The sequence below is a fragment of the Microtus pennsylvanicus genome, chromosome 6 (genome assembly GCF_037038515.1).
Source record: "Microtus pennsylvanicus isolate mMicPen1 chromosome 6, mMicPen1.hap1, whole genome shotgun sequence".
Classification (NCBI taxonomy): domain Eukaryota; kingdom Metazoa; phylum Chordata; class Mammalia; order Rodentia; family Cricetidae; genus Microtus; species Microtus pennsylvanicus.
Genome location: NC_134584.1, coordinates 53947981 through 53966049, shown reverse-complemented (window position 1 = coordinate 53966049; position 18069 = coordinate 53947981). Strand labels below are relative to the sequence as shown.

Genomic DNA, 18069 nt, shown 5'->3' with positions numbered 1-18069 from the left:
AGGCGTGCGCCACCACTGCTTGGTCGTAGGCTGAATTCTTAAATCATGCACTAAACTTGCAGAGAGAAATGTGGAAGGAAACCACAGCAGCAGTTAACCCTGGCCGGTCTGGGAAAGAGGAGGGGGAGGGGGCTGTAGGCACACAACTCATGGGATGGTCTTTAGGGGCAGTCAACAGCAGCTCCGACTTGGCTCCTGTCCGCCACTGCCAGGTCCTGTCGTGTTGCTCAGTTTAGTTAGGCTCAGCAGCAGCTTCACATTCCAGACCATTTTGTTTTGTTTGCTTTGTTTCTGAGACAGTCTCACTATAAAGAGCAGGCTGGCTTCAAGTGTGCCACACTCCTGCCTCAGCCTCCCAAATCCTGGGATCACAGATGCCCTCCAACCATGCCCAGCTGTCCTGTTCCTTATCGCTAAGGTCACACATATTCTTTCCTGTTTCCTTTATCCATTTCAAAAAAAACAACCCATGTCTTCTGAACAGCCTTCCCACAGAATCATCTATGCCTCAAATAATGGTTTTGATCTGGTACACAGGCTGTTTAGCTGAGCATAACCGAGTAAATAATGAAGAAATATGGGTGTGTAGACCTTTCCCATTAGTGATGTGGATAAGACCCGTTGGCATTGCTATGGCTGCTCCAGGCACTGGATTTGGAGAGTTTGGGTTAGGAGTGAACTAGCAAATCCCAGCTTATTACTGTGTAATTCTAAGTCAGTGCCTCTTGACGAGGGCCCAATTTGTTTCCAGGGGACACCTAGAAATATCTTGGGGTATTTCTGATAGTCATGACTCAGGTATGATATTGGTACCCAAAGGGCAAAGACCAGGCATGTTGCTGAGCACGCCACAACACGCAAGGCTGCCACGCAAAAGGAATGCTGGTCCCAGACATCATGGTGTATTCCCAGTGTACAGTTCTGCAGGCTTCCTTTTACGAGGAGCAATGGCCCATCATGATTAGTTGAGGTTCCCTGAGCAGCATTAGCCACGATTCTCCCTCTTCATTCAGGCTCCCCTACTCTCTCTGCTCCATATTCAGTGTCTAAATCTGGCTGCAGATATTTGGGACAGGCTCAAATCACATAGTGACAAACCCTCTTTCCCCTAAGAGATCACTCCTAATTTTGAAGCGAACAGTCTTTATAAACTCCTCGCGCTGACTGCAAAATCTAAACTCTGGGAATCAAAGCAGCAAGCAACTTGGTTTCTGCAGCCACAAATTCCTACTAGAGCCATTGTTCCTCAGAGGCAATGAATCACAGTGTATAGACAAGCATCTCCCCAGAGCATCCTCCATGCCACAAAGTAGGCAAGCTGGAGCCTATGACATGGGTGACACTCACTGATAACCAGCCTGGTCCCCCAAACCAACCTGGTCATAGGTGAGGAACATCACAGAAAAGCAGGTATATCTCTGAGCTTTGTTTATGTCTGGGAGCTTTGTTCACCCTGAATTAAGACCCTCCTTTTATTTAGCTTGTCTCAAAGCTCATGGATGCCACCCACCTTCATCCTTAGTGGCTGAGGCAGGCATCTGCCCCTGAGTCTCAATGCCTTGAATGGTACTAGTCTATTACAGTATTTCCCTTTGCTTCCCAGTTTGACAGCAGGGTCCTTAAGACCAGGACTGTCTCGTGTTCATACTCATTTTAAATATAATCATCTGGAATGTTTTCAAATCACGGATTTTGTTTGTTTGGGGTGTGTGTGTGTGTGTGTGTGTGTGTGTGTTTCATGTAGAGTCCGGAAATCTTCCTCAGTTGTTGTCCATCTTAGTTTTGCTATCTATCTACCATCTATCTATCATCTATCTATCATCTATCTATCTATCTATCTATCTATCATCTATCTATCTATCATCTATCTATCATCTATCTATCATCTATCTATCATCTATCTATCTATCATCTATCTATCTATCTATCATCTATCTATCATCTATCTATCTATCATCTATCTATCTATCTATCTATCTATCATCTATCTATCTATCATCTATCTATCATCTATCTATCTATCAATCATCTATCTATCATCTATCTATCTATCTATCAATCATCTATCTATCATCTATCTATCTATCATCTATCTATCATCTATCTATCTATCATCTATCTATCTATCTATCATCTATCTATCTATCTATCTATCTATCCATCCATCCATCCATCCATCCATCCATCCATCCATCTATCTATCTATCTATCTATCTATCTATCTATCTATCTATCTATCTACAGATTCTCACCATGCAGTTTTGTTATGTAGGGTAAACTTCCAGCTAAGGTAGAGCAAGTGTCCTTCCCTCTGTCTCTCCCACCAAAAGCCGCTAAACTCTCTGGACAAAATCCAGCTATCAGAGGACTCTAGAAAACGAATGGAAATAGGCAGATGGGGAGGGTTACCCAAACTGAGAGTGTTGATGTTTTCACTGTTTTCTTAGAGACTCAAGGGCAGTTCCTGTTCTAGAACTGGACCTGGACAAAAAGAGGAGGAAGCCCCTGAGGAAGAGACGGTGATAGAATCCATGCCTCATTGCTCTCTTCTGTCCATGACAGCTTAGGGGACCTGAGATATGGTGTGTGTGCAGGAGGGGTTAACTGTGGACAAGAAGGAGCTCGCGCGTATACTCCTGACTGTGTCCTGAGCCATAACTGGACCGATTGCTAACCCTGTGACGAACAGTTTGGGAACTGAACTCTGGTGAAGACTATTGTCCAAGACTGACTCTGGGGACAGACCTGAGCTGCATTACAAAACTTTTGGAAACTGGAGGGATTTATAAAAAACCCAATCACCCTTGTGTGACAAAACCATCGCAAACCGTTTCTGCTCTGTACTAAAACCAACTCGAGATGGACCACTGCCTTAATCTGTTGTAAGAGGCTGTAACAAACTGTAATAACAGCCTGGTAATTAATGATGAGAAAAAATAGGCTTGGCTCATGACTCTGGAGGCTTAGCGGTCCAAGCTGAAGAGGCTTCCTTAGAGAACTACATCATAATATGGGGGGGATCGTCACCTTATTAGGAACCCTCTCCTGAGAAAACAGCACTAATCTATTCATGAGGGCACTATGAACTATTCAGCTCTTAAAGGTCTCCTCACTCAGTGCAGCGGCCCCAGACATCTGCCACATCAATTACAGGGGACATGTTGAAACCATAGCAACACCAGAACTAAATGGAAACATAAGACTATAAAATATTTAGAAGAAAAATATGAAAAAAAATTGCCGTGATTAGGCAAACCATCCCTATGTATACGCAATATCAGTATCAGGACTCATTTTTAAAAAGAGGAATATTAAGCCAGGCATGATGACGTATGATTTTAATACCAGCACTCAAAAAGCAGAGGTAGGAGCATCTCTGGGTCAAGGCCTAGCCTGGTCTACATAGTGAATTCCAGGTTGGCTGGTGTCATATGATGAGACCCTGTCTCAAAACAAAACAGACATCAAAATTTTTATTTCATCAAAATGAAAAACTTCTGCTCTGTGAACACTATAAAGACAGTCTGAAGATATGAGAATAATACAAAATATGCACCTAACATTGGATCTGTGCTCAGGGTTTATGATGAAATATCAAAACTTCACAATGAAAGAATAATTTAAAAGAAAATAAAAAAAATCAGACTCAGTGTTTAGAAATAGTCAAAAGATTTGGTTAGGGATACACATTGGTGGTAGAAGGTTCAGTTGATATGTGGAAAGCCCTGATTCCCATCTCCAACACGCATGCACACATACACACATCTCAGCAGATGCCTCTAAGGAAGAGACATAAATGATAACTAACAGGTAAAAAGATATTTACCGTCACCCACTAGTGGAGAAGCACAGTTCAAACCACAGTGAGATGCCTACAATCTGAATAGAACCGAATGAGGAAACACCATCAACCGCAGGCGACCATGCCGTCCAAAGCAAAAGTGACCTCTTGCATTGCTGGTGAGGATGAAAACAGCCCATACAGATCTCCAGCTCATGTCCAGTTACACATATATGCCTGTGGCCCAACTGTCTCTTATACCAAAGAGAGGAAAAGCTACGCTTGCAAAAACATACAAGAATGTCCACAAGGCCTTACTTTGTGTTTGTGCATAAACACACACACGTGGAGGTTGAGGTGGATTATTGATATTTTCATGTATCGCTCTGACATTATTTTTTTAAACAGGTTTCTCGGTGACCTGGAGCTCACCATTTTGGGTATGTTGGAGGACAGGGAGGCAAAGGATCCACCCATCTGTGTGACTCCTGCACCCGGCACTGTTGTTGGGGGTGTGTGCAGCCACGCCTGGCTTCTTGTGTGGGTGCTGGGCATTAAAATTCAGGTTCCCATGATTGTGCAGTAGATACCATATCCACCGAGCCATCTCGCCAGCACCAGTAACTTTACTCACAATAACAAATGGAAAGCCAGCCTCACGTCCTTCACATGGTAAAGAGATAAACTAGGCTCCATCCATAAACAAAATATTGTTGGGTTTAAAAGGGGAAAGGATGTGGGTGAACATCAGGAGAGCTTTGCTGAGTGAAAGAATCAGCCTCAATGTCTTATGTCATTTGTCATCGCATAGGTGACAGTCTCAAGGTGTGGGACAGCTTAGACTGCAGAGACAACAGAAAAATTGGGGCGGTGCATCTGTTCTGCTTGTTAAGTTTCGTTAGTTTTAGTGTTTGTTTTTTGTTTGTTTATTTGGTTGTGTGTGTTTTTTCCTCTTTTTTTTTTGATGGGGATGAACACAGAGCCTCATGCATCCTAAACACACTATCACTAAGCTACACCCCAAGGCCCTACTCAGCATTTTTAAAGTAGTGGTGGTTATATAAAACTGCATACCTGTCAAAAATCAGTACTGTACTTTAAGAAGAAAGCTGATTGGGCAATATGTTGGGATTAAAGTAAAACACAAAGATACTGTATACCGTTTCCAATGACAAAATATAAATATATCTGGATAATCATGTCTCTTGCCAATTTAACTTTTACAGGCTAACTAATAGGCAAAATAACCAAACCAGAATTTACATACCTAAAAAAACATGCCCCTTAAATGCCACAGTCATGATAAGAATGTGGCAGGCCAGTAAAACCAGCTATTTGGATGTGTGAGATTGTAAATTCAAGGCCTGCCTGGATTACACAGAGAGTTTAAGGCCAGTATGAGACACTTAATGGTATCTTGTCTCAAAATGAAGTTGCTTTGGTTTTTTGTTTTGGTTTTGTTGTTTATCTGTTTAGTTTTTTAGGTTGGGACTGCTCAGTGATGCATGTTTACTTAACATATGCAAAGTCCTGGGTTCAGTCATCAGCCATGCCCCTGCACCTCAAAACCATGACTGTGATACAATTAATCACACTCAGAGAGTGAGTGGGCAGCCGGTGGTAATTTTTATCTCTGGGTTATTACATAACAATTTACTGGCTCACCAGTGCCATGGCAATAATTGAGAGAGCTCCGCGCCTCACTGGTGACACAACCTTCATGTTCTCTAGGATTGCCAGCAAAGCCTGCGAGATGACTAACAGGTGTGAACAGAAGCCTTTTACTATCCAAATATTTGCTCCCAGGCCCTGGGAGAGGTGAAGAGAAAACAGTGCTGAACCTGCCCTCCCAGGATGTACAGACTGGAGAGAACACAAAGACTCTGAGTGTCTCTAGGTGGAGGAAAGTTGAGAACCATGGACGAGGGTCCCACAGCAGAAGAGGTGACCAGTTCCTGACTTCCACATGTGTGCCAGGGCACACACATGTCTGCACTCACCCACCACACATGCATGCCCATTGTAAATAAAAGTAATCAAAAAAGAGCCACAACCTGTTATGAACTCAAGAGTTTTATAACAAGCAGAGCTGCCATTGTCTTCTGCCACAGAGATGAGAAGCATGATCTGGGGGCTTTCTGGCCAGCTTCCTTGTGCCAAGAAGTACTAAAGAGAGGTGGGAAAGTGGATGAAAAATCCTTGAGGTGGGCTTTGCTCCCTTGACAGACAGACAGAAGCTGGCTTGTGGCTAACAGCATAGTCTCTGAAACCAGAAAAGTTCAGTTCAAACCTCCCTCCCGTCCTTCCGAAATGTAACTTTGAGAGACGGGATCTATAACCTCTCTATATCCAAGTCTCCTTATCTGTAAATTGAGTATATTCTACTAATATTTTCCATAGGATTAGAAGGGAAATGGCATTAAATACCCACCCTGATACCTGTGCCTGGCACAGAACATGCATTTGATAAATTTATTTAGGATCAGAGTCCACAGGGCAAAGTCAAGATGTAAAGTCCCTGGAGCTAATTCTCATCTGTCTGTCATGAATCTGACTGCAGTGTGGACAATCATACTACTTTTGCAGGTGAGAGCTAGGGTCCTAAGGTTGATATGGGAAAATGAGTAAAATCCCAAGTCTTAATGGGTGAACAGTTTAGTTACCAAGTACAGAGAGCACACAGCGTGTGTCTTCTCTTAAGAGGCCGTTCCGGTAATGCGGCCTGCTGATGGAAGTGTGCCCACGAGAGGAAGACGTCTGCAGTTGTCAATTCTCCTGAGCGCAGGCCGTGTGCCAGTTCAGTCTACGCACTGGAGGTGAGCTTACCTTGTCGGCAACATCAACCCGGGCTTTGTGACTCAGTAAGAAATCCACGGCCGATAAATTACTCCTCGCCACCGCAAAGTGCAGGGCCGTGCGGTTCATCTGAGGAAACAGAATTTGTATCTTTGGTTATCTGGACATCACTTAACCCTCTTAGCACCCCTGTCTCCTTTGGTCGTTTTGTTTTTCACTTTGTTTATGAGGCCGAGTCTGGCAGTGTCACCCAGGCTGGCCTCTAACTTGTGATCCTCCTGTGCCTGCCTCCTGAAGGCTGGGATCACAGGCTTGAGCTACCATGTTCAGCTGGGTCTCCCATCTCTCATATGGCCAGGACTTTCATATTGACTCTCTGTATTCTGATTATTTGGTCACACTTTTTGCTTTTTCCTTTGAAAGGGGTAAGAACTGTGTGCAGCAGAATCATACCCTAAGTATTGTCAGAAGTCACCTGAGAATCTGGCCATCTACTGAAGGCGCCCAGACGCATGCCCTGTAGAACCTGCCATACAGTGATACCATAAAAGTCATTCACACAGGAAAAGCTATATTTTTCTTCATATGCAATCATTAATAATGGCATTTTCCCCTCACAATGTATGTTAGTCGATGTCCTGTTTCTGTGACAAAATAACCGAGATGAGCGATTCTTAAGGAGGAAGCCATATTTTGGCTCAGAGCATCATAGTCTCACTGGTGGGAAGGATGGAAGGGAGCAAAGCTGCTCACCTCGAATAAGCCAGGAAAAGAGAGAGGGAGAGGCTGGGGTACCAGAGACCCCTTCAAGAGTAGACTTCAGGGACCTGTCCTTGTCTGCTAGGCCCCATCTCTGAAAGCTCTCACAACTTCCACTGTGCGGCAACCAAGCCTTCTAGATGGCTTTTGGAGATACTTAGGATTTAAATCAAAATGGAATATATTGATCATTGACAGCAAAATTTTCTAAATGTTTCAGTTTGTTCCTTTCTTCTATGTATAATCTAAATAGTTTAAATTGTATGTGTATATAAGGGACATGTGTGGCCAAGAGGTCAGGAGAGGATACAGGATGCCCTGGAACTGGAATCACAATGGTCGTGTATTACCATGTCAGAGCTGGGAAACGAACTGAGTCCTTTGTAAGGGCAACAACTGCTCTTAATCGTTGTGCCGTCTCCCCAGCATCTCTCTTCTATAATTAAAAGCCTGCCATTTGGACAGAAGCAAATAAATTGAGTTGGAAGGAAGTGAAGAAAGGAGGGAGGGAGAAGGAAAAGGAAGGAAGGGAGGAATGAAGGAAAAAGGAGAAGAGGAAGGAAGGGAAAGAAAGACGAGAAGATTCAAGGTTAGAAGAAGAAAGGAAGGAGGAAGGAGAGATGGCGAAGTTAGAGAATCGGGGAGAGAAAGCAAGCTATTGAAATCTTCCAAGGAAAAGCCACATTTTGCTCCCAGGAAGCCCACAGACAATTTACCTCTCTTCCCACAATGTACGTTTTTGCTTATCAGAAATATTCATGCCACATTTGCCATATTCTAAGTATTGTTTTATCTCCCCCCCAAAGATGCCTGGGCATGAACTACTCTTGTTACACACAAGTAATGACAGAAATAAGAGAATGGTTTAAGATGAGTATTTTCTTTTCTTGCTTGCTAAACTGGTGATGTTTACAAAACACAAGTCATCTTGACATTGTCTGCAATGTAGAGTTTATTCTATTGAGTCAGCTTGGGGCTATCAGCTTCCCCATAAACTTTATTTGTACAAGAATGTAATAAGTCCACTTACACTTAAAAAAATATGCATCATCACAGATTTTAAGTAACCCTGCAACTAACCATGACAAGTTGCTATAAACAAGATTAAATAGCTGTCATTAGAAAGTGTGTGTGTGTGTGTGTGTGTGTGTGTGTGTGTGTGTGTGTGTGTGTGGTAGTTCAGTGATAGGTATTTGCCTAGTATGTGTGAGGCCCTGGACTTAGTCTTAGTTTCCAGGCTACAATCTAGGACCAAGCCCAGGCCTGTAACTGTGATGGTGGGCTTTCCAGTCCGCCCACAGGCTCTGAGATATTCCTTCCTTCTGTAGAATGAAGGAGAGAGGAAGAGAGAAGGAAGACAGAGGGGGTTGACGCCCAAGGATGTCCTCTGGCTTCCATACACATAGCCACCCACGTGAACACCTGCTCATACACGGATGTGAATGCTTATCCATGAACACACACAAACAAACACACAACTGTCTGGGGAATTAGATCAGTGGTAGGCTGTCTAGCATGTGTGAGACTATAGGTCAAACACCAGTAGCATAACTGCAGCTGCTTTGTGCAGAAAATTTGAAGTCTTTTAAACTCGTAGAGGCTGTACTTCCTGCTAATTAGAAAAAAAGTTACTGCTGTTTTACTTACTCAAAAAGAAACCCCTATGCTTCGAATAATTTTAAAGATAAATACCTGTGTGTTAGAAAATAACTAGCCGGGCAGTGGTGGCACACACCTTTAATCCCAGCACTCGGGAGGCAGAGGCAGGCGGATCTCTGTGAGTTCTAGGCCAGCCTGGTCTACAGAGCTAGTGCCAGGACAGGCTCCAAAGCTACAGAGAAAACCCTGTCTCGAAAAAAAAAAATAGAAAATAACTATTTTCACAGTTTTTTTTTTAAATCCTGCCTGCTTCTTTTCTTTAGTTTTCTTCTCCTTTTTAAAGCCCCAGGGGACCTGGAACTCACTATGTAGACCAGTTTGGCCTCAAATTCGCAGAGATCCCTCTGCGTCTGCCTCCATGCATGTTCACAGAAGCCAGAAGAGGGCATGGGATTTCCAGGAACTGGAGTTACGGTGGGTTAATGGCACATGGGTGCAGGGAATTGAACACTTTTCCTCTGTAAAAGCAGCCAATGCTCTCAACAGCTGAACCTTCTCTGCATGCCAACCAGCTATTGTCTTTTCTTCCCTCTTCCTATCCACTCTTCTTTTATTCATCATAGTTGGATGCTGCTCATTTGTTTCCTAGCTGCCTGGACCCGAAATAATCACACAGAAGCTAAATTAATTACAACACTGCTTGGCCAGGGACTCTAGTGTATTCCTAACTAGCTCTTACATCTTAAATTAACCTGTTTCTATTAATCTGTGTATCGCCACATGGTGGTAGCTTACTGGTAAGGTTCCATCTGGTGTCCAACAACTGTCTCCTGTGGCTACATGACTTCTCTTTTACTCTGCCTTCTTTCTTCTTATTTACCTGCTTGAAATTCCCGCCTTGCCCTGTTCTGTGCTGCAACAGGCCCAAAGCAGCTTTATTTATTAACCAATGGTATTCACAGTATACAGAAGGGAATCCCACATCAATTCCCCTTCCCTATTTTCTGTTCCTAGAATTGTTGTGCTATAAATTTTTTCTGATTTTCTATTTATGTGTATATACATATCCATATATATGGATATATGAATAATATATACACGTGTGTATATTACAAGCATATGATATATAAACATGTGTATGAAACATATATGTGGTTGTGTGTATGTATCTGTATATATAATATGTTATACATATATGTACATATATCCATAATACATCAAAAATGCACAATGCACATAAGCACAAGTGCATATACGGATACATAAATTCCCATGAGTGCATGCCTGAGCACATACCCCATCACATGCATTCCATGCACACATATGCAACTGCTAAAGATCATTCTGCTGCTGCATGTGCGGCATAACTTAGACTGTGCAGTTTTGTTTCTGTGACTTTCCTGCCTGGAATAGCTACATATTTTAAGAAACCTGAGATCAGACTGTTAGGAACCCTCTGTGGGTGCAGCAGGGTTAGAGTTGTGAAAGCGTGTGTGGAGGTTAGAAGTCAGCCCAGATGTTGATTTTCAGGAGCCATCTTTGTTTGAGATAGTCTTTCAGCGGGACCTGAGGCTTGCCAGTCAGGTTACACTGGCTAGACAGGGAGCTGCAGTCTCCACATCCTCAGCACTGGGATATGGACATGTGCCACCATGCCAGGCTTTTTTTCTGGGTGCTAGAACTGAGTCTTCATGATGTGTGACCAGCACTTTATTGACAGAGCTATTTCCCTAAAGCCAAAATTAGAGATGTATAATTTGTTGCAGCTACAATATCTTCTTAGGTCTTATGAAGATCATATAGTTATGGGCAGCATTGCTAGAGTCCTCCCGGAGCCTTTGGAGGGGCCTGAGCAAGTGGGGCCTCTGAGGGCTTAGGCTTTATTTAGCATTAAACCCACTTCTGTGTTCTGACTTCAAAGCACCCCACAGTTCACCCTAAGAAAGTCTTACCTGTTAACCCTCTCATGCTAATAAACCCTGCCTTAAAGAAACTCCCCACCAAGCCAAGCAACAGGAGATCCATGTTTCCGGCAGTGGAGTGTTCCCCCAAAGCCTAGGTACTGGAAAAACAAAAGCCAGATTTGTTGCCTGGCATGTGGATGCTTTCTAGTTCAAAAACAGTAAGATGAAAATCCATATACTTCTTTGGCTTTTTTACCCAAAGAGAGAAAAGGGGCCCAGATGTTACAGCAAGTCATGCCCTGGCTTTCAGAATGGGGAAGACTGAACCGATCTATCCACAGGATACAATCTAGGGCCAAGTCCAGGCCCACAATGCCCATGGTGGACTTGCTTGTCTCCTCAGAGACTCTGCATAAGACCCCGCACACTTCCCTCCCTAAAGTGAAAACTCCCTGCTCTGCGATGCTACGTAATTCCATCTTTAGTTCTAACACCCACATTAGAGCCCCCACATCTCAGCCAGCCGAGTCTCTACGATTGTTGCTATTATTTCAGCTGACCTATGTGCTCCCAAGCCACCACATGGAATCGTCACTTGTCATGTCTGTGACTTCTACTCACGGTGTTCACAGCATTAATGTTAACCTTCTTTTCAAACAGCTTCTCCATAAGAGCCAAATTATTGCTTTTAGCGGCGTTCTGAAAGCTTCTCTTAATTGGCAGTACTGAAAGAAAGAAAGAGAGCATGACCCAGAGGAGCAAAGGAGGCCACGGTTCTCTGTCACATTTCATGTGACAGCCTCGTACTCTGAAAAGCTGGAACTGCAACCTTGAGACTCTCCTGCTCGGCTGTTGAGGACACAGCATATTTGCTTAAATATTTCCCAAAGCCAGAATACCACGATTCCATCTTCTACTCATATTGCAAGTGTTTTCGTTTTCATACCCTCAAAATGTTCCTGACCTCAAACAAAGTGTTGCTCAAGAAGGCCACCCTGAAGCTGTACTACCTGCTATCAGCTTAGCAGGTCAGAGGGCCACAGCAGAGTGACCTCCCAGGGGACCTTGTTTGTGAGACATCAGTAGGGGATAAGACTGGGAGGAACGTGCTTCTTCCAAAGCTAAAACTTCCTTCTATCTGCAGAACTCAGATTTAGATTTAGTGCCAGACCTGGAGGAACCAAAGCTTTTAATGAGTCCATTGTAGAAACCCAGATAAAGGCTAAGTAAGAAGATTGACATGTTTTATTATCATTTATAAGAAAGGACATAAAATTGGATTCACACCTACTGTGACCGTGACATCCCCCACTCCACCCCTCTCGCTCATACATACATGTGACAAGCTTTATTAGCTAGCATAGAGAAGATTCAAGAGAGTCAGAGAGTTCTCAAGAGACAGTATAAATCATGGGGGATAAAATAAAAATTGAGGTTAAGAATTGAAAGCAGATGTTTGACAAAATATTTTGAACTGAATGAAAAGGAAAAGAGCATGGTTGGAGAGATGGCTCAGCAGTTAAGAGCGCTGACTGTTCCCGTCGAGGACGTGAGTTTGGTTTCCAGCACTCACGTGGTAGTTCACAATCATCTGTAACTCCATTTCTAGGGGACGGGACACCCTCTTCTGACCTCCACAGGCACCAGGCTCACACATGGTGCATACTCACACATGCAGGAAAATACATATGCACATGAAATAAAAACAATTTTTTAAAGGGAGAAGAGAAAAAGTAAACAGAAGAAAAATAGCAAGATAAAAATGGTGATCAATGAAATTTCAAACAGAAAAAATCATAAAACAAAAATCAATGAAAATGATAGCTGGTTATCTAAAAACATCAATGAACCAAAAAAATTGCCCAGCCAGATGACATAAAAAGATCAGTATCATAAGTGAAAGAAAACATATTTTTATAGACCCCACCAGACATCAAAAAGGATCAGAAGGAGGAGGCAGGCAAATTGTGAGTTCAAGATCATTCTGAGATACTTAGAAAGACTGTTTCAAAAACAACAACAAACAAGAAAAGATAAGGGAATATTATGAACAATTCCATCCATATAAATGTATCAACTAAGATAAAATGTCGTGTTTTCTAGACAACCATAGGCTACCAAAATTCATGCAAGATTATATAATTATCACGGATAACTCTGACTAGCAAAGAAACTAGATTCATAGCTAAAACTATGCCAAAAAAGAAATCTTTATGCTTGAAAACATTTTTTTTTTGATGAACTTTACGAAGCATTTAAAGACCAACAGAGTCTATAAAAACCTTTTTTAGGGGTCAGCAAGATGGCTCAGCGGGAAAAGGCAAGCCTGGTGACCTGAACTCTAACCCCAGAAAGGACATAAAGGTCAAAGAAGAGAGCTGACTCCACAGAGCTGACCTCTGACCTGCACATGCACACTATAGCATGCATGCACCATCCTCACACCATACATCATACACACACATGCGCACACACACACGCTCACACACACGCTCACACACACACACACACACACACACACACTAAATTACATTTATAAAAGAAATGAAAACAAAGAACAAACGGCCTTCTTCTCCCTTCCCCAAAGAAACAAAACAAAACAAAAACACCAAACACCTCTCTTGGTTAACTGGAAATAGAAGAGAAGGTCCTCATTTTGAAAGGACATCTACAAAAACTGACAAGCAACAGCATACTTGATTTTTAAAATCTGAGCTTCTTTTTTTTCCTAAAGATCAAGAATGAGAAAAGATTTTTCACTTTTACGTCTCTGTTTACGGACTGAACTGAGAGTTCTAGCTAGAACAATAAATTGGTACATAAGTGAAGAGGCACGCAGTAGGAGGAGAAACTGTCTAGTCTGGCTTCAGACAACTTGGTTACTTATGTATAGAATCTTAAGGAATATACAAAGCAGCTCTAGAAACAGTGAGTTTAGCAAGTTTGTTGAATACAAGATTAATACATAGCTATTAATCATATTTTTACATATTGGAAATAAACAAACGAAAACTGAAATTTACAAAGCACTATTTACAATTGATCAAAAACCAAATTATTTACATATAAGGCAACAAAACATACAACTTTTCTGTACCAAAGAAATATTGGGGCTGGAGAGTTGGCTCAGAGCTTAAGGAGCACTTGTTGCTTTTGCAGAAGACCCAAGTTTAATTCCCAGCACCTATAAGGCAGCTTGTAACCATCTCTAACTCCAGTCCCAGAGGATCTAAAACCTTCTTCTGACCTTCAAGGGCTGAGGCATATACATGACACACATAATGTACATGCAGGCAAAACACACATAAAATAATAGACTAAATATTAAAAAAGAACTGTGGGTGAAAGCACTCAAAGCTAAATAGTGGGAAGATATATCAAGTCCTTCGGGTTGGAAGAGTGAACATCATAAACTGTTAATGTCCCAAAAGTTGTCTATTGATATAATGGATTTTCAATAAAATGTCGCACAAATATATTGCAGCTACTGACAGGTTCATATAAAACTTATCTAGAAAGGCAAAGAACGATTTTGAAAGACCAATGCTGGGAGAGTCACATTAGTGAACTGTAGTGTATCACAATTGTACAGCAATGTGCAAGAACAGGGCAATATAGGGCATTTGACATAGAGAGGATACATCCACCCATAGAATAACGTATACAGTCTGAAAATCAACTCAGACAAAGAGGCCAGTTATTTTTTGACAAAGGTTTGCAAGTTTGGACAACAGAGGGTGGATAATCATCTCAACAAATGGCATCTAAATATTTGGACACCATACTGAATCTTGATATAAACTTTTTATGTTATACATAAATGAATTCCAAATGGGTTGTGTATGTAAATGAAAAGCACAAAACTATAAACTTTTAGAAGAAAATACATGGGAAAAACTTTATAGTCTGTGGTTCAGGAAGATTTCTTACACATACATAACAGTGATAGTATAACCATGAAAGAAAAGAAAATCAATAAACTATACTTCATCAAAATGTAATCTATCCACTCTTATGAAAGGTACCACTAAAGAATAAAGCAGATGAGCCAGTCAGTGATGGTGCACGCCTTTAATCCCAGTACTTGGGAGGCAGAAGTAGGTGGATCTTTATATGAGTTTGAGGTCAGCCTGGTCTACAGAGTGAATTCCAGTATAGCTGGAGCTACACAGAGAAACCCTGACTAGAAAAAACAAACAAACAAAAACAAAAAAAACCAGAAAACAAACAAACAAACAAAAAACCAGAATAATACACACTACAATGTAGGTTTTTATATTCTCAAATAATATTTCTGACAAATTAAATACATCCAGAATATTTAGCTCTCAATATTCAACAATCCAATTTAAATACAGAGAAAAGACTTCAGAAGAACAGAGAGGAACCAAAGTATTGAAATTTGTCACCACTATAGAGAGAGAAACTCAACTAAGACCACCAATGAGATACCAGTGTGCATCCATTGAGATGTCTAAAATTGGGGAAAAAAATACAGTCCCGCATTAGTGAATGAACTCGTTCTACCTACTGTCCTGTGTTAGCAAAATGCCTGAGACAACTGACGTGGAATGAGAAAAAGTTCATTTTGACTCAGAGTTTCAGAGGTTTCATTCCATGGCTACGTGGGCGTTGTTTTGGACTGCAGCTGCACAGTGGATAGACTTTGTCCTGATATTCTCTTTGGGGTTGCCCCCTCAGTAACAGGAAAACGTCCTTTCACTAAGCCCCGCCTACTGAACTAGGAGATGTCACCACCCACAGTCTAACCCTCTCCGACCTCGGCAGCTCTCAGCTTCATTCACAATGCTCCGGAAAGGGTTTCTTCCTCATTTTAAACAGGCTTTCCATCTGCTTCACTCTTGCTTGCCATGGTTTCTATCTGAACTTCCGGTGGCTGGTTGTTTCCTCTCATTTGGGTATCCGTCCTAAAGTCAGCCTGAGCCCTGGTCACGTTGTTTCACGGTTTCCACAGCGCTCTCAGACCTTTCCCTCAAATGGTCACACGGGTTTACTTCCTCATGGTCCACCAACTTCCACCACACAGCAGAAAGCGAGCTCCAGGGAACAAGAGCTACCTTGGCTTCTGCATCCCCACGTCTGAATCATGTCTAACAAATATTAAGCCCTGGGAAAGTGTTTCTGGAATTAGCTAACCAACTGACTGTACATTATATTAAGGAACTAGTGTCCAGTTGCCAAGGCTGGGCTTCAGGAAAGAGCCCATCCATGTGAGCCCATGGTGTGCTGTTAAGAGACTTGAGTCCTTTATTTTCAACTCCTGATGACCTCCTCCTTGGGGCCTTCTCAGTTAACTGCTATCATTGCCAAAGCATAGCTGATCTATTCCCCATGCTTTAGAAACCTAGCAACAACTGTACGCGACTTAAAGTCACACAATAAATCTGCACGTAAATCATGATTTAAGACAAGAGAACAAGAAATTCTATTTGCAAAGGGCTTACTCATTTCTTTAAACAGTCTCCTCCTCAGTTTGGAAAGGAGATTTCCCTGTCCACAGTACAGGGTGCAGCATGAATAAACACTCCGGGATGGGGATGGGGGCACGGAGGAGGTAAGGCGGTGTCGGGGGACATCCTGAGGGTCGCCAGGGCAGATTGCTGGCCCCTTTCCTTCCAGGCGGCAGTGGTTACTCCTCTAGTTCCTCAGCCCGAGCCCACCCTCTGCCCACCAGGAGACCCCTTCTCCGAACTCACAGCTTTCATGGCCTGCAGCTGTAGCCTCCTCGTCCGTCCCCTCAGGCTTTGGTACCCTGGCCAGATTCCTCCAGGGCCCGGTGGCCGTGCCCCTCAGGTCACCCCTCAGGACCCTGGCCACCTGGAGCATCAGCTCCCTTGCCCCGTGGCCCTGGCTGCTCTCGGGGTTCATGGCCACCGTCGCTGTGAAAACTTCACCAGGGTGCGGGGCTGGACTGGAAATGCACCCTGCAGAAGCTGGGTTGAGATTGCTCTCTTGGAGCGGGTATCTAGGCACAGGCCTTGGTTCTCCAGCCCTGCCCTGGCTTGGGTTGGTCTGCGGAGGCCACCCTTAGGTGTGGCATATCAGGTACTAGGGTTGGCTGTCCACAAAGGGAAACAGCTCTAGAAATCTCCAAACCCTCAGAAACTCCGAGTTCATACTCCATCACTTCTTTGTACGATTTAAAAATGTCTGGCTTTGATTTATAGTTAGTGCTCACTCACTACTGGAAATTCAGTATTAAATACTTCCTAACTGGGTTTCCAAAATTTCCTCCTGAAAAAAAAAATGACCCAATTTCTTATTTGGTAATCATAAAATTATCTGCTTTCCTGGCTGACTCTGTTAAAAACTGAAGCAATACGGAACCAAGTCCAACAAATCTTGACTCACCAAATAAACTTCAAATAAAAGAGGTGATACGACTTTAGTTTTCTATTATGAAACTTATGAGATCTTTCATTTTAATGTAAGTTATATAATATTAAGGCTGAAAAGACGGTTCAGTGGTTAAGAGCTCTTATTGCTCTTCAGAGGACTAGAGTTTCGCTTCTAGCATTAACTCTGAGTGGCTCACACCTCATCTCTCTCATTCTGTTAATGCTCTCAACAAGAAAAAAAAAAGTAGCTGGGCAGTTTTTAATCCCAGCACTGGAGAGGGAGAGGCAGGCGGATCTCTGTGAGTTTGAGGCCAGCCTGCTCTACAGAGCTAGTTCCACAGTCAGGGCTACACTCAGAAAACCTGTCTCGAAAAACAAACAAATTGAAAGCACTGATTTTTTTTTTGCTCTACACCCATCTAGAAATGCTGAAAGGCTGACCCTCCTCCAGCATGGGACATAAGACCAGAAGTAATACATGGTGGTAGCTTTTCTTCTTGATTGTCCTGAGAGCTTTGACAAGATGCAAGCTATGAAGCATCACGTGATGCTGTCTTTTTCAAACCGCAAATGAATTATCTCAGTGTGCTGATGTATGGATGGATTTTGTTTTTACCTTTCTGACTCTTTGGGGGGGGCTCTCCACCTAACTCTCAAATAAATCACACAGAGGCTTATTCTTCCTTATAAATGCCTGGCCTTAGCTCGGCTCCTTTCTAGCCAGCTTTTCTTAAATTATCCTGTCTACCTTTGCCTCTGGGTTTTTATCTTTCTCTTTCTATATACCTTTCTTTATTTCTTACTCCATGGTTTGTTGTGTAGTCTGGTCCCTGGAGTCCGCCTCTCCTCCTCTCATTCTTCTATCTCCTCT

General features: G+C 42.6%; 1 protein-coding gene across 2 annotated transcripts in view; it reads right to left on the bottom strand.

Annotated features, from left to right (window-relative positions):
* Positions 1–16728, bottom strand: part of Ankdd1b (ankyrin repeat and death domain containing 1B) — a 63429-nt gene extending 46701 nt beyond the window's left edge. For both annotated transcript variants that reach the window (XM_075977850.1, XM_075977852.1), the window contains exons 1-3: positions 16557–16728; positions 11461–11564; positions 6608–6706 (exon numbers count right to left, since the gene is read on the bottom strand). In XM_075977850.1, coding sequence (XP_075833965.1) covers positions 6608–6706; positions 11461–11564; positions 16557–16728 — 375 coding nt within the window. The remainder of the gene's footprint in view (positions 1–6607; positions 6707–11460; positions 11565–16556) is intronic.
* Positions 16729–18069: the final 1341 nt, after the last annotated feature.